Source organism: Bos indicus, chromosome 5, assembly GCF_029378745.1.
Source record: "Bos indicus isolate NIAB-ARS_2022 breed Sahiwal x Tharparkar chromosome 5, NIAB-ARS_B.indTharparkar_mat_pri_1.0, whole genome shotgun sequence".
Lineage (NCBI taxonomy): Eukaryota > Metazoa > Chordata > Mammalia > Artiodactyla > Bovidae > Bos > Bos indicus.
Genome location: NC_091764.1, coordinates 12,504,820 through 12,522,021, shown reverse-complemented (window position 1 = coordinate 12,522,021; position 17,202 = coordinate 12,504,820). Strand labels below are relative to the sequence as shown.

Below are 17,202 nucleotides of genomic sequence, written 5' to 3'. Positions count from 1 at the left end.
GAGACCTCATGGAATGCAGCACACCAGGCTTCCCTGTCCATCACCAACTCCTGGAGCTTGCTCAAACTCATGTCCATCAAGTCAGTGATGCCATCCTGCCATCTCATCCTCTGTTGTCCCCTTCTCCTCATGCCCCCAATCCCTCCCAGCATCAGAGTCTTTTCCAGTGAGTCAACTCTTCGCATGAGGTGGCCAAAGTACTGGAGTTTCAACCTCAGCATCAGTTCTTCCAATGAACACCCAGGACTGGTCTCCTTTAGGATGGACAGGTTGGATCTCCTTGCAGTCTAAGGGACTCTCAAGAATCTTCTCCAACACCACAGTTCAAAAGTACTCAGCTTTCTTTATGGTCCAACTCTCACATCCACACATGACTACTGGAAAAACCAAAACTTTGACTAGACAGACCTTTGTTGGCTCAGAGTCTTAAAAAGTTAAAAACAAAATTCTGGATGATCTGAGCTACTTAGTTGTCACTGTTAGAAATTTCTTTCACTCAAGACTCTTCCCTACCCAAAGGAACTGGGATAATATATTATCCATCTTTGTATTATTAGCAGCCATAAAATGTGTAATTGCATGTAGAAGTGTGTATCATTTGTATTTAACACTATTGTAGGTAAACAGCACTGTTCGCAAGACCAAATAATATGAGAATGACTGATTATTTCATCTTATTTGGATTTTCCATTTTAACCAAACCAGGAGCTTTGGTGTTAACTATGGAAAGAAATTCCTTCTTCCCTAGCTAGGCACTCTCTGAAATCCTTGGGCAAATTACTTCACTTCTATAAGCCTCACTCCTATAAGTTTCCTTATCTGTAAATAATATCTACTTTCATAGAATCCAACAAAGAAATGCATAGAAGACACTTTGCTAGCACACAGTAAGCCTTGATCAATGGTGGCTGTTATCATAATTACCACCAGCTCTGTGTATATGCAAATGAAGGCTAATGAATTTAAATGGGGTATTTCTCTTCCTCTTTAAACAATATGGAAGTCAGCAGGGCTGCAGAGAAGATTACACTACAGAATGCAAGAGAATCAAAGACTACAAATTATCCTGTCCAAGAACCAGAAACTTTCAGCTGCTGCTTTGACAGCTTAAATTCAGCCCCTTTCTCACTTAGCCTGCCCATTTTTCAATTGGCATCTCTGCATTTTCTCCTTTCTGGCAATTTTACCTCTGAAGTACCTTCATTTTTGGAACCATCCTCTCTTTTGACATTAGGGTTGTCACTCATTTGAATATTCATCCAACAGAAAGAAACTAAAGTCATATTGTATGGTCACAAGAAACTTTCAGCATCTTTAAGAAATGAGTGGCATCCTACAACATTCCTGGAATTGTGAGTCTCAGGGTGAACAGCGATACACAAGCTGATGAGTCTACTGCTAATGCCTAAAATTTTTCTTGCTCCAAGTTTGCACAGTGGTGCCTTGGAGAGCTGGAATAAGGTGTCAAAGAACAGCCAAGCCAGTATTCATCCTCTCCACCTCTAAACCAATCCTAGGCTCAGTATCCTCAAACAGAAGATACTTCTATTGAGGGGTAATCTATTCCAAACATAATATCCTGTTAGTAAAGGACATTAATCAAATTAGAAAAATACACAGTGATTTTAGTCTCTTTGTGTTAAGCTTCTGTTAGCTACAAAAGTATATGTTCCATTTGAGGGAATTCCCTGGCAGTCCAGTGGTTAAGAGCCCACATTTCCACTGCAGAGGACATGAGTTCCATCCCTGGTTGGAAGAATAAGATCTCTAAGGCTATGCGGTGTGGCCAAAAAAAGAAAAGAGTAAGTTCCATTTGAAGGGCTTAAATCAAGCTGGAGCCTTAAATCCTGGAATGACTAATATAGCTAAAGAGAAAGTATCTAGGGGGAAATAAGAAGGCAGTCTTATTCATGACACACCTGAGGAATGGTACGTGGTGGTGGTCCATTACAAGTCTCTAAAGTGGCAAATTCAAAATTATTTTCATAATCACAAGTTTGTTTTTTTCTATAATTAAAGGCATGGAAGCAATGTGCACAGTGGTAAAAAGCACTGGATCTAGAGGAAGAGGTACTGTTAACTGTACACCCAACTAATTTCTGTGGACCCCAATTTCTGCAAAAAGAGATGGGTTAGCATATAGATAGATAATTTCTAATATCCCTTCCAGACCACAAAATCTTGTGTGTATGGAAATCTTACAATGTTTCATAATATTATATGGGGTATCAGACTCTCAATGTACATCAGTGGGTGCCAGACCCAGCTACTCATCAAAATTACAGGAAAAGCAGCTCTTTTACCCCTTTCCTGTTTACCCACTTCTCCTGCCCTCTAACCTTAAAAGAACATAATTACAGGAATGAGATCAGTAAGCAACTGGAACTAACCCCTGACTTATGGTCTCCTGAACGCACACCCTGCCTTGTCTAACCTGTAGATTTTTTTTCCTAGATAAAGAGAAGAATGAAGAACTAAGCTGTTAAAAAATGACTAGCTCTCTACCTGCAACAGCCACCCGTCCAAGCCCTTCTAGCAATCCTGCAGGCAGATCACAGCGGGGTAAAATAACATCTGGAGAGAGAGTCAGACAGTCTGCACACAACGAGGAATGATGCAAAACCAGCCTCTCCCCAGTACCGCGCTAGTTCCCTTTAAACTTTGTCACAGCTGAGCAGACTCTACAGAGTTGGCCTCTGAACAGGAGTCCATCTTCTCCCCAGATTGCCAGCTTTTCTGATTAAAGCACTTTTCCTTTCTACTGACACTTGATTCTTGAATTATTGGCTTATGAGCGGCAAGGAGATGAACCTAGATTTGATAACAACAGCGGGAATTTTTTAGAAAGTAGATCTAAGAACTAAGATCCCACAAGCCGTGCACAGTACACTGTGAGAGGAGGACATAAGTAAATAGTAATTTTTCCTGCTACTTCTCCACCAGCTCCTCCCTAACACTTCAAATAAATAAATAAGCAGAGCAAAATATCCTTATTCAGTAGTGTCCAGTTTGCAGCTACAATCTCCGATTTAAAAGTTTCCCCATGAGAGGCTGACAATCATTCCAGTTTGGAAACCCATAATAAACCCTAATGCTTAAACAGTCTCCATCCCCTACCCACCTTAGCTATTACCTGTCACTTAAACCATATTCTTAAATATTAGGTTTTTCAAACTCAAAACCAATCTTGTGCATGTGTGCTCAGCTGTGTTCGTCTCTTTGTGACCTCATGGACTATAGCCTGCCAGGCTCCTCGGTCCATGGAGTCTAGACAAGTATACTGGAGCAGATTGCCATTTCCTACTCCAGGGGATCTTCTGGACCCAGGGACCCAACCCATGTCTCTTGCGGTCCCTTGCACTGGCAGGCAGATTCTTTACCACTGGCAAGTATAATCTCACCTATAAAACGAAAACCACTTTTAGCTATAGACTTTTCTCAGCAAGCCCAAGTTACCAGGAATTAAGTTCCTGTAAAAATAATTTGGTCTGAATGTTGTTAAGGCATTTGAAATATTTTATAAAATCTCTTGCAGCCAGAAAACAGTATTGCTTTAACAACAAAAATGCTGCCATCTCTGCTCTCCTTAGGAGGTAAGGAAATAAACTAAACTACGGAACAACAGCAATAACAACAAAAAGCAGCCTCAATGCTTCCCTGAAAAGGTTTATTACAAGAGATTCTAGAATCAGCTGCCACAGTGTTGCCTGCCAGGCTAGGGAAGATCAAGAGAAGGCAAGAGATGCATGTTCACCCTTAGGTGTTAACATGCTTCCTCTTTCCCCAAAGAACGAGATGAACGCTGCAAGCTATTGCAGCCACTGCACCAATCTTCCTTACTATAAACCTTACGAAAAGCAAATATACAGCAAACAGGGTACTGGTAGGGAGCAGACCAGAAAAAGCTTGGATCCCCTCCACTTCCAGATACATAAGCAACAGCACCATCCTGAGCCTGAAGCGGTAAAGTCAGGCTATAAAATTATGAAATGATGGTAAGATATTATCAATGGAGAAAAATGAAAGAATGAGTATGTGTACTTATTTTCAAACAAAAGATAAATGATCAAATCAGTTGTTCAGAAGAATTTTCCTTGAAAAGGGCCTTTTTCTCAATATTCTTTAAATTGTCAGCACTGTTGAATAGAATAGCAAACACTTTGATCGACATTTCACCCAGCATCCCATTAGAAAAGTCAGAGCTAAGTCAACTGACTGCTCTGCAAAACAGACAGGAAGTTTACTTTTACAGAAACGCTAAGGAAATATAACAGAATGCTGTCGAGGATGGTGATATCAACTACAGAAAACGAACCTGCCTGAGAATGTACATTTACTATATTCATATCTGGTAATAATTTGGCAAGGCAAATATTATATTCCATCGTCTCTACAGACCCTGTAGCTGATGTTCAGTACATTTAGTAATTTATCCAAAGTCACATCATTTAAATATAAATCTTCAGGATCCAATCCAAAGGCCTTTCTAAAATGTTCTTACCTGGATCTATACATGAGAAGATTAGCCAATCACCAAGTGCTACTTCAAAGTAAACATCACTTGCTTTCATAGTATTAGGTGTATTTAACTTTTTATCATACTGTTATAAGATTTTAAGAAATGTCACTCAATGGAACAGGTAAATTTTTGCCTGAATCTTCAAATTAGGAGAAATAATTCTATGTAATTTGGAGTTTTCCATTTCATAAAAATTACAGAAATATACTCAAGCCACTCATACCTAGCTTTGATATAATCTGACAACATTATATAAACATGTATTCCTGCAGTTTATTCTGGTGGGACACGCCACACGCACACACACAGTACACCCTTTTATAAGGGGAGACTCAGGGTCTCAGGCATTAGAAACCAAGATAACGCCCTCAAAAGGCTGGCTTGGTACTGCTAACAAGTATAATGACGCAAAATTTACAAAATTAAAATGCTGAGGTGTTTTCTTGTTTGTTTTTGTTGCTTTTAGATATATAAAATGTAATTACTTCTAAGCTGTCACAACTGATGTTGTATATAAGCAATGACTACTAAATGTACTTCGTATGTGGTTATCTTTAATGATACAATAATGGAAATTGTGGATATATTTTTCATTTTCTTCACATACTAAAAACTAAGTCATTTATTTGTTTTTAAATGTGCTTCATTTTTCTCATGTTGTCCTTGCTGTTTTCTTTGAATCTTACGTTAATTATAAGCAAAATGACAACCACACACCCAAATGCAGGCGCTGCAGATTCCCTTATTACAACAAAGAGAAGTATTATGATCTCTGCATTCTATTTGATTTCCTGAAATGAAATAAATAAACATGCGGAGAAAGAAAGAAAGTGTCCTCTGGAACAGAAACACTGACTTCACTAATGAAGGCCATAATTACTGAGGAAACATGTATTAAATTCTGAATTCATGCTATTCCACTTGATGCAAGAGTTGTAATCAGACCAACAGAGCATACAGGAGCCATCTGGGTGATGCAAAGTTGTAAAGACAAACCCTGAGAGCAAGGGCACGTCGACCTTCCTAGTACCAAATCATCGTAGACTTTTGTATTAGAAAGTGCTGTTGTTCCCTTTTCATTTCTTATTTTCCTTCTGAAGAAAGGAATACTGTGATCGACAGGTATGAAAATGGATATTAAAAAAAAACTTATCATACCATGCACCCTTTACCCTATTATCAATGATCAATGAATTTAACATTCAGTTTTATCCACCCCACCTCCCACCTGGGTCACACCTTTTAAGAACTCTCTAATGCACTCCAGAAATCTGGCTTTCTATAGCTTATATTTCACTTGAGAAATATAAGAAATCCTAAATTAGCATTTCCATCGTTGCAGGCCTTTAAGACAGGAATCTGACTTCTAGGGTTTCAATGACAATGGGTTTCAAAATGTGCAAAGCACGTCATTTTCCGTGAAATTGACAGAACCCAGTTGAATATGAGTAACCTGACAATCACGAGATCCCCGTCAGTCAATCTGATTCCTCTGAGGCAGCAGGTTATCAAAAAGTGAACCGAGTGATGTAATACGCATCCCAGACAGTGTTATGAGAACAGCAGAGATGATTTCAATGAGACTCATTATTTATTCATCACAAGGTCCAATTTGCGTGTTATTTTCACTGACGGTGTACGCAGTTAACTGGTTGAAATTCAGTGCTGATAGAGTGTTTTATTCCATACTGTAAAAAGGACCCTTTTAATTTTTTTTTCTGTTTTCCTGTATAAGAGTACAAAACAGAGAGATTTTGTGTTTGTGGCCATTCATGGTGATATCTGAACACCATTTAGCAAAGCCGGAAGAGCAGACATTGGAGAAAGCCCTTAAGGACTCCCTGTTTTTTTCATTAGGAGTGTATAATAACATGTCAAATATTACAGAGTAAAAAGTAAAACAAGATTATTATTCAGAAAATAACTACTTTTCCTTTAAATGCTATAGAACGAGATAAACACTGATAGGAAACACAGAATGAGATATAACCTCCACTTCTGAGTCGGATCCTTAGTCTCATCACCCAAGGGACCTTCTCTAAGGTTCAGGGAAAGAACAGGAAAGAAAGCTCTCCCAACAGGCAAGAAAGAGCTGGCCTGTACATTCTTGGACTCTTCACATGGACCAGTCCAAGGGCTAGCACATTTGAAAACCATGCATCATCTCTCATCAATGTTGGGGTCACATCATATCTTAAAAGGCCCTGACATCATTAGACACAGTAGCTATCTCAGTTCGCCTTTCCTAATTCATTTTACTAAGTTCATGTGCTTTATGTATCCGCTGAAAGGAGTGCTCAGTGCTCCTCAGTAACTTCCTCTGAGTTTCCCTCAAGAAAACGCTCACCCACCAGTTTCCACGTTTCCCCACCTCTCTAATTATAAATACCTACATCCAAACAATCCTTCAGGGCCCTGCTGACGTACCCTGCCCCAGAAAGTGCTTCCCATCCCCTCAGCTGAAAGTCACCTCCCCGTCCTTTCAGCTGCCCTCCGGCTCCAAGTGCCTGACAGCCCTCACCACTCTTCAGCTTGAATTACATGTACTATTCTCAACTTCCTACTACTCTCAAATGTCCTTAAGATCAGAATTTTATTGATTCATCTTAGATTCCTCACATCACCTACCACAGTGCCTTGCACAAAGATGAACCTTTTAAAAAATAATCATAATTTGTGATAAGATCGCTGTCCCAGGTATTAACACTCTAACGCTAGCATCACAGAAACTTGCAAGAATAGTCAGTTTCCCAATTTTAAATGACTTGACTTGAATCTAAACAGCAAGCAGAATACAGAATCATCTCAAATCAGCTGAGTGAAGAAGGCAACCTGCAGGAATAAAATACCCTATTAATCTTTGACTTTTAGAATTGAAAAATATTTCTGAACCTTGACTTTATTTGTAGTATTATCTGGTTAGCGGTCTTGGCAGCTGTTCAAAGTTTTAAAGTACTACAGGTCATGAATATTAAACGCTACAAGTTTACTGGGAGGAAATCCAAATTCATTTGTAAGTGCATGACAAATAGTCACCCCCTCCAGTTTCAATAATGCAAGGAAATACTGTGATCAGAACCAGAGTTCCTTGCTATATCTAGATTCTCACAAAGTCAAGTGTAAGACAAATGAAGGGAAAGACAATTTTCAGAAAGCAAGAACACTACTTGAAGCAGAGTGGCACAGATGGTGCTTAAAGACAATCAGAATCAGCAAATATATCCTATTTCATTCAAGGCAATGGATATGAGGGTCACATCTTGAGTAAAACCACAATCTGGTCTAGAAAGAAAAGGGACGAAGCCATAAATAATAACAGATTCTGCTAATGCCATCCAAGCAGCTAATCAAGTTAAAAAAGCACATGTGGATCCAATGTGCAAATACCTGCAGGCTATACACTGGTTTTTTCTGTACGTGGGGAGCCACACAACATAGTCTGATGTACAAAAGCACCACATTTAACGTCTTCACTGTTCAGACAGTGATGAGCCCAAAACCTTCAACAGAATATAAGCCCCAGCCCTGGGAAACCATTTTCAAAATATGCCCAGTAAATGGTTTGGAACTATGCAACTATTTGCTAGTGTGGGTCAGATGGTTGCATCCCATTATAGAGCCAAGCATACTTAATACCCAAGATAAAGGTAAACTTGCTCACCACAGGCAATTTCCCTCCATCACATCTGGCTTTGCATTAAAATAAAGTTTTGCTAGACAGAGACAACTTGTTTTTCAAAAGTGGCAATGACTCCCTATCCCTCTCTAGTAATATTGTGTCTTTATCTTGTTTACATGAAATAGAGCCACGAGATTTCATTTGAAAAAAAGGTGGCTATCCAGATAATACATCTTGGAAACAACTACGGTAAAATAAATACTGTCATCTGTAGAGAAAGTCTTAAAATACCAAACCCAAAGGGCTTCATTTTCCAAATTATTTTGGGCTATAATTACAATTGTTACACTCGCTTTCAGGTTTCCTTTCCTTTTTAATTTTTTTCCACCTGTAACTGAATAAGTGATTATGAGGCTAATAAAGGGGGAAAAAAAGATATTTCCACATTAAAACAGTTAACAGATGTTAAATAAGCACAGAAAATGGCCACTAGGCAAGCAATGACTGATGTTGGGTAAGTAAGAAAAATGTTGCCTTTACTGATTTTATTACCCATGTACCTCCCGGGATCATGGGAGACTTGTAAAGTATTTTGTGGGCAGATAAAAGTCTAGCATTTATTTGCAAGGCTAGTTTAAGTGTCTTTCAAGGGTTCCCCATCCCCCTTACATTTTGACAACATAAAGCTAAGTAAGTGAAAACCATCTAAGAAAGGCTAAAATAGGCATTTGTTGAGAGGTCAAGAAAACTTATTTTTCAACATTTTTCTGACATGCATCTCTTCCAGTCCCACCTTCCAGACCTCCCTAATCAGGAATGAAATCCTCATTGTAGAAAGGAGAAGGTATAAGATTTCACTTTAGCACTGCAGGCACATCTGTTTCAAAAGTCAGCCTTTAAGTGTGAATTCAGTAATTCACTGGGGAAACCCACATATTTAATCTCTTACAAATCCTCCAATTTTTTCCCTAAGTATTGAAAACTGTATTATTTCATGTTATACTCAATCATATTATTTCAAAAGTCATTATTCTCTTGATAAGCATTTACTAACTAAGCTAAATGTGCTAATACTTTTGGCATATTCAGAACAGTGCACAGGAGATATGAACACTACATGGTTCTGCGTGTCGGTGTGCCCATGTGTGCGTTCAGTTGTGTCTGAGTCTTTGCAACCTCGTGGACTGTAGCCCACCAGGCTCCTCTGTCCATGGGATTTCCTAGGCAAGAATACTGGAGTGGGTTGCCACTTCCTCTCCAGAAGATCTTCCCCACCCAGGGATCAAATCCATGTCTCCTGCACTGCAGGTGGATTCTTTACCACTAAGCCACCTGGGAATCCCATACGTGGTTACTAAATACTAAATAAAATATCTACAATATTCTGGGTACTTACTATTTCCTTATTTCCTCTGCAGAACTACAGAAATTTTACAAGTCATATGGACACAGGCATCATTTGCTTGAACCTGAGCAGTCAAAAAAATGGCAGCCGAGAATTCTGACCAAATCCAGTCATCCCGAGAAGGCTGTCTGGCCCAAACAGGGCATATTTGTTCTTAAGTAACCAATATTAAATAACAGGAGATGTCACAGAAAATCCAGATGGAAGTCTTAGAACAACCTTAACCTCTCCCAAACAGAACCCTGTACTTTCTTATTGCAATGACGGGATGGAGGGAAGTCCCAGGGAGGGGACCTAAGTCCTGTCCCTACAGTTCCTTCTGCCTGATCCTAGTAAACGTTGACTTTAGGACATTAATCTGACAAGAAGTACAGAATCAAAACATCTGACATTACTAAAGAAACATGAAGGGAGAAGCTGAGTGTGATTGCTATGAGAAAAACATTACTGACAAAACTATAAAAATGGAGAGACTGCCCCTCTAGTTTTAATCATTTCCAACTTGAGGAGGACCACCATTTTTAGATTTTTGAGCATTTGGCTAGTTCTTTGGTTTGCATAATAGAGCTAAACATTTGTGCACTGGGTTTTTCTGTTTACATATAAATTCTGTTTTAATAAGGCAGGGAAGTTTATTTCATCTGGCAAACTATGATAACTCTGATGTAGAGTTAATTAGTAAGACATTCAAGATGTATTCGTTTAAGGTTGAAAAGTCTTTTAATCCACTTCCTTCAGAGTCTCTTCTAACTTACCCCAGGCATAGAAATATATATATTTTAAAGACATAATATGAAATTTTTCTATAACTTCCATATGTAATCTATGCCAGTGTTTACAAGCTCTGTAGTCATGAAATTCTAAATGGAAGTTTTTGCTTAAATATTCATGCTTCAGGTTCAGTTGATTCCTAATTCATATGCTTTCAAACCACTGGAAAAGTTTGGCCATCTCTTTCTTGAAATAAAGAATTATAATTTCCATTGATGTTTCTTCTTTCCCTTCAACTAATATGCATTAAGTGCCTTCCAAATACCGGGTATCCAATTCACAACAACAGAGAAGGCGATGTCACCCCACTCCAGTACTCTTGCCTAGAAAATCCCATGGACAGAGGAGCCTGGTGGGCTGCAGTCCATGGGCTCACTAAGAGTCAGACATGACTGAGCGACTTCACTTTCAGTTTTCACTTTCATGCATTGGAGAAGGAAATGGCAACCCACTCCAGTGTTCTTGCCTGGAGAATCCCATGGACGGGGGAGCCTGGTGGGCTGCCATCTATGGGGTCGCATGGAGTCGGACACGACTGAAGTGACTTAACAGCAGCAGTTCACAACAAACACCATACAATTTCATATAATCTTCCCAACCTCTCCAGGGGAGAACATGATCTCTACTCTGACATGAAGAAACAGGTCATTGAACTAGTTTAAGGTGACTCACTCAGTGCAAGTTAAGATTCAATGCTTATTATTTCCTTCTCTACTGTGGAGTCATCTACTTTCTTTATTCATCTTCATACCCTTACAGTGTAAGATCACTCGACAGTCACAAATATGTCTTCTAGTTCTAGGGATTCCATTTTCTGGGTGACCTTCACATCTCTGGTTCTCTACACCTCAGCTGGAGACAAGGGGCCAAGCATAGACCATCTCCAGGTTTCTCACAAATCTATAAAATCTATTATCCAAATGCCCTCATTAAGCCCACAAGGCCAAACCTAAGAAAAAAGAAAAAGCTAAGCTGAGATAGCAACTATCAGATGAAGGGTATTGCTGCCATGACTAACTTCCTTTCCCACAAGGAGTGGTTCAGACAGCCTGGGTAAGTTTCCATTTGAGAACTTCTCAAGACCCTGAACATTCAAAGCATTAAGTCCTTTCCCATAGGATGGGGAACTTTGTGCCCGACTCTTTGCGACCCCATGGACTGCAGCCCACCAGGCTCCTCTGTCCATGGGATTTTCCAGGTAAGTATACTGGAGTTGTTTGCCATTTCCTTCTCCAGGGATCTTCCCGACCCAGGGATCGAACCCAGGTCTCCTACACTGTGGGCAAATTCTGTTAATCTGTCCTATGGCAATTTAATTATTAGTGCAACCAAAGAACTTAGATGGAAAGAAAAGTTTTCATTCCTTGCATTAGTGGCAGTTCTCATTTTCTTAAGCAGCAGCATGAGTAAGGCTGCCAAATAAAACACAGGATGCCCAGTTGCACTGTACTTTCAGATAAACAAAAATAATTTTCTATTATAAATATGTCCCAAATATTACATGAGACAAGTTTACAGTAAGGAGCTCTATCAGCAACTTTATCCTTGAAAATAAGCTTAGAGAACCAAAAATTTCTCAGAAGAGAACTTCAAAAACGCTAAAAGCAAGTCCTAAACTGACATATCAAAATAATTTCCTAATTTATGAAATGGTAAAATGAAAATTCTGCAGAAGAAAACACAGTGCTTCACAGGCTGTCAAGGTCTTAAAACACCCAATCTGCATCCCCAAATAGCTCTCACCCTGCAAAGGACAAGGACCATGACTTATTCTATTTGTATTTCCAGTACAACAAGAAAACTTGCTATTGTTGATGATGTGGTTTTAAAAAGAAAAAGACTGTTCTCCCTAATTTTCTTTGAATGAATATTTAAAATTGATTTGAAATTAAGAGCTTGGCTTTCAAACCTACGTTGTGTTCAAAGCACCAAATCCAAATGAGGGTTCTCAAGTTTCAGCGGTTAATTGAAATCACAAAAGAACTTCATTAACCACTTGATACTTGAGTTCTAAGTAAACTCCTTGTTTCCCCACAGAGCAGAAGTACAGCAGTAATTACTCTTCCTAAGTTAAAAAAAAAAAAAAAAAAAGTCATTTCAAAATAAATGTTTCTATTTCCCTCCATTTTGTTCTTCAATTCCTTCCCAATTCGATTTTAAGTAAAATTAAGAATTGAGAGGAAAAAAGTAGTAAAAACTACAACACTTGACAGTTTTCTCAGGGTCAGTATCCTAAACCATTATACTCCTTGCTGAAGAGTATCCAAAAGGATAAAGGAGCTGGTCTGAATCATGTCTGAGGTTGCAGGCACTGGCCAAGTTCAGTCTTTTACTTAAAGGCAAGGCAAGGATGAGTTTATTGTGAGGGAGGGAAGATGTGGATATGAGAAGCAGGCAGTTTCTCAAGATGCACTAGTCCGCTCAAGGCATTCCCTTAACACACCAGCAGGAAACTGCTCAGTCCTCTTCAAGTACTTGGGATCCAAAAGCGCTTCCGTGACCTTCACACTACACTGCATTTGAAACCACTGAGGGAGTTCGGAAGAACACATGTTAAGCCCTGAGGTCTTAATTGGCCTCAGGGCAGAACTTATAATAGCCAATTTCTGTTTTGACTCTTCTATTCTTATACACTACAACAAGGAAAAGGTGAATATGACTCATTATTTAACAATGTGACTTCCCAAAGCACAGCAGAGGTTTGTTTTCCAAAGTCAGCTTAGGAAAAGTAATATTAACAAATGGCAGAGGATTTCCTCTTTCCAGAGTGCAGCACCCAGCTCACTGATCAGCTGTGTTATTTTTTCAAACACCTATTACAGGCAATTTATTGGATTACAGGACTTGGACTGAAATAAACGAGTAAATGATAAATAAATAAAGATGCATATTCTTTACAAGGCAGAACTGTCCTTCTACCCTCTTGGGGATTTCCTCTTGGAAATCATGAAACTAAGTTAAGAAACCTGAGAAATAAAATAATCAGAGACTGATACCCAAGTTAGTAGGAAAGGTCAGAGAGAACACTTCCACCTCCTGAAGATCAAAAAGTAACTTACTTTAAATTCTCTCTGAAAAGGAATAATTTGTTTTAAATGGGGAAAAGGGATCAAGCAGGGAGAGAACTCAGTAACCCAATGCTCATGCCCAACAATCACTTACTTTGTAGATGGTGGGTAAGATCTGTTTCATTTTCAGTCTGTGAAAGACAAAGACATCATAAACGGCGGAAACTGCCAGGACCGTGACTCCTTGCTCCTTCCATAACATGCTGCATCCGGCGCACATTCCCGTCCCCAGGAACCAGCCCCAGGTCCTGGCCGAGGAGCCTCTTGTAGAACAGTGTTTCATGTAGCAGAGCAAGGAGAGGAGGAAGAAGAAACTGGCCCCCACGTCAGCCCGGCCCACGATTCCTGCCACTGCCTCCGTGTGGATGGGATGAGAGGCGAACATCAAGCCAGCCATGAAGGTCCAGTATCCGTCCCCAAGGAGGATCTTAGAGAAGTTTGTGAAGAGACCGGTGACCGCCGCGTGCAGCAGCACGTTGACCAGATGGTAGCTCCAGGGATTCAGCCCTCCGATGGCATGGTTCAGGCGGAAAGAAAGAGTGCAGAGGGGCCGGTAGGACTTGTGGCTGCCGCTGTGGGTTAGCAGGGTCCCCCAAAAGTCATTGTAGAAAATGTGGGTCCAGGGGGTTTCTGGGAGAAGGTCCTGGTTCGTCTTGATAGCACGGCTAAAAAACAATGTCAGAAAAGAAATCAAATGTAAAAGAAAAAAAAAGAAAACACATTGCTAAAATATACTGCTGAAACATCGCCTTCCCGCGTAGCTTTCTCTTCACGTGGTTTTAGATGGGCTTCCAGGTGTACGTGATTAATGCAAAAAAGCCTTAGAGCAGCTTCACAGGGAGACTGAACTCAGATCCTCCCCTTCACACTTACTAGGTGCCACAATTAGGGTTGTATTTCTTCTCCGCAAAAGTTTTTCTTCTTTGTTTGAATGCAAATACCTTTGGAGAATGAATGCAGAGTTTCCATCCCTTAGTAAAAGCTTAACAAAGAAGCTGTCAAACAACTGCCCTTCTATGGCATGATGGCTAGAAATGCAGATCTCAGGTACCAGGCTGATATAAGGCCTGAGAATTGGCATTTTTTAAGAAGCAAAGTCTCAGGTAATACTGATGTAGGGGATAGACTTAGAGGAAGGACTAGCTCTGTTAGTAGAAATAAATTTTATATAGAATCTCTGCTCAGGGAAATGATTCACATACATGAGGATCACCTGGGGATCTTGTTAACAGGCAGGCAACGGTTCTAATTCAGTAGGTCGAGGAGGAGCCCAAGATTCCACATTTCTAACTCTTATAATTGTTCATTTATCTTCTACGCAGAAAAGCAAAGGACACTGCTTTGCAGATTCATGCATGTTCTGGAAACCTAGTGCAAGGAACATCTTGTCCCTGTTGGCTGTTGCTATTACTATTCTACGAAGACTGTATTCTAATCTACAGAAAGGCCCTTATTAAATTCAGCCTGACCCACAACTTCTGAAATCAGGTGCACCTGGGGAGTAGAATGACCCCGTTACCATTAACGTATGTCTATGCCTGTTTTATCTACTCTGCCAAGCACTATTCTAGTCCTTCTACATGTATTATCTACTTATGAGAACTAGCTGACTTTTCTAGATATTCAATAAAAGGCAGAAGATCTGTCAGAATCATGTTTTAAGAAGTACTCAATGTGACAGACAGTTCAATGTGTATCCTTCCCTTTTCCCACACTTATAACATCTTTAGTTTTCAGCTGGGTCCTCTGGGGAAAAAAAAAAAAAAAAAGATCATTTCCTATCTTCCTTGGCTGTTAAATATGGTCATATGACTAATATTTGCCACTGACTAATATTTGGCCAGTGGAACACATTGCAGCCCGCCTGCAATGCGGGCGACCAGGGTTCGATCCCTGGGTTGGGAAGATCCCCTGGAGAAGGAAATAGCAACCCACTCCAGTATTCTTGTCTGGACAATCCCATGGACAGAGGAGCCTAGTAGGTTACAGTCCACGGGGTCGCAAAGAGTCGGACAGGACTGAGAAACTTCACTTTCACTTTCTGGGGCGGGGCGGGGGGGGGGGGGTGGAGATCATTTCCTATCTTCCTTGGCTGTTAAATATGGTCACATGACTAATATTTGCCACTGACTAATATTTGGCCAGTGGAACACAGAGAACTACTTCTTCTGGGAAAAAGTGTCCTTGAAAAAGCTTAGTATTCTTCCCTCCTCTACCCCTCTGCCTCCTTTCTGCTGGATCACAGATGTAATAGCTGGAGTTCCAGCAGCCATCATGACCCATAAGGTGTCCTTAGGAATAGAAATCATGCCCAACAGAGCAATAAGACTGAAGGAAATGGAGGCCCTGTCATAGTAGACCATACCAGCTCTGGGCAAACTACATGAGTGTGAGAAATAAACTGCTATCTTGTTTAAGGTGCAATATTTAGGGTGTTGTACTTCCCTGGTGGCTCAGATGGTAAAGTGTCTGCCTGCAATGCGGGAGACCCTGGTTCGATCCCTAGGTCAGAAAGATCCCCTGGAGAAGGAAATGGCAACCCACTCCAGTACTCTTGCCTGGAACATTCCATGGACAGAGGAGCCTGGTAGGCTACAGTCCATGGGGACATGGTTGAGCAACTTCACTTTCTGTCTTCTTTATTTAGGGTATTAGCAAGTGGCAGCTGAATCTACTCATCAGTGAAATCCTTTGTTAACAGAAGACCTACTATATCATGGTGGTTTGATTTTCTACTTTGATTTTTACAAGGCTCTGTGTACTGACTGTGTATAAATGAATTTCCATATAAATTGGCTTTTAAAATATTAGAAACAGATGTTATTCTGGATCCATTAAATTAAAACACCTTGTTATGACATTCATCAAGAGTCTACCCCAGAAGTAATTGCTTAAGACTTGATGGGTTATAATTAAAATTTTAAAGAAATATGAAAAACTGCCAAACAGTGTTGTCAGAGAAAGCTGATTTCAAGCCATTGAGAATAAAAAGCCAACTGGCCTCCACTAAACATTAACCTAAATACTGATGTGAATTTCTCTAATATCAATGCAGAAACACATATTCAAAGTCGGGGCAGCAGAAAGCTCAACAGCAGAACACTATGGGATAAGACTTGGCTAATTTAGCAAGGAAAGCTGAGAAGCACATTTTGTTTAGGACAATACTTCACCCGTTCAGTGGCAGACCCATATAGGATGGAGCCACGTTCCCTAAACCAGGTTTTCTACATGCTATTAGTTCAGCCCCACAACCAGCTTTCCTTTTCAAGTGAAAGAAAAAACAACAACAACAACAAAAAAAAAACTTAAAAAAAAATTGGTTCAAAGTCGCCAGGATTTCTTATGTCCATAGCAATAAATCTAGTAATCCGCAGCAGCCAACAAGATATAAGTCTAACTCCAATGAAACAAGAATTTCAAAACAAAGGACGAAACTAACAAATCTCATAATTTCACTGTGAGAAAAAAACTGAGGTACAGCCCTAAATTTTCTGCACTGTAGGAAAAAAATTTAAAGGGCAAACAGCATCAATAAAACAAAAATCTAAGAGCAAAGGAACATTTCACCCATGTTCAAAATATACTCCACTAGTGGAGACATCAGTCTGATAAAATTATCTGATGGGTGTTATCTTATTAGGTAGGTTTTTATTTACTCAATGAATGTTACGGCATAAGAACATGAAATAAGACTAAATTATACTGGGCTTTAGAATATAAGTCATCACACACATGCAAGTCAGTGATAAGGGATGAAATATACATCCCTTTCATCATATTAAGGAAGAAATGGACCAAAAGGGATTTAATAGAATCT

At 39.8% G+C, this 17,202-nt stretch overlaps 1 protein-coding gene across 1 annotated transcript in view; it reads right to left on the bottom strand.

The window, feature by feature from the left end:
* The window catches only part of TMTC2 (transmembrane O-mannosyltransferase targeting cadherins 2), a 422,793-nt gene that overhangs the window by 239,165 nt on the left and 166,426 nt on the right, over nt 1-17,202 (bottom strand). Inside the window, exon 2 of the mRNA XM_019960312.2 lies at nt 13,477-14,047. Coding sequence (XP_019815871.2) covers nt 13,477-14,047 — 571 coding nt within the window. The remainder of the gene's footprint in view (nt 1-13,476; nt 14,048-17,202) is intronic.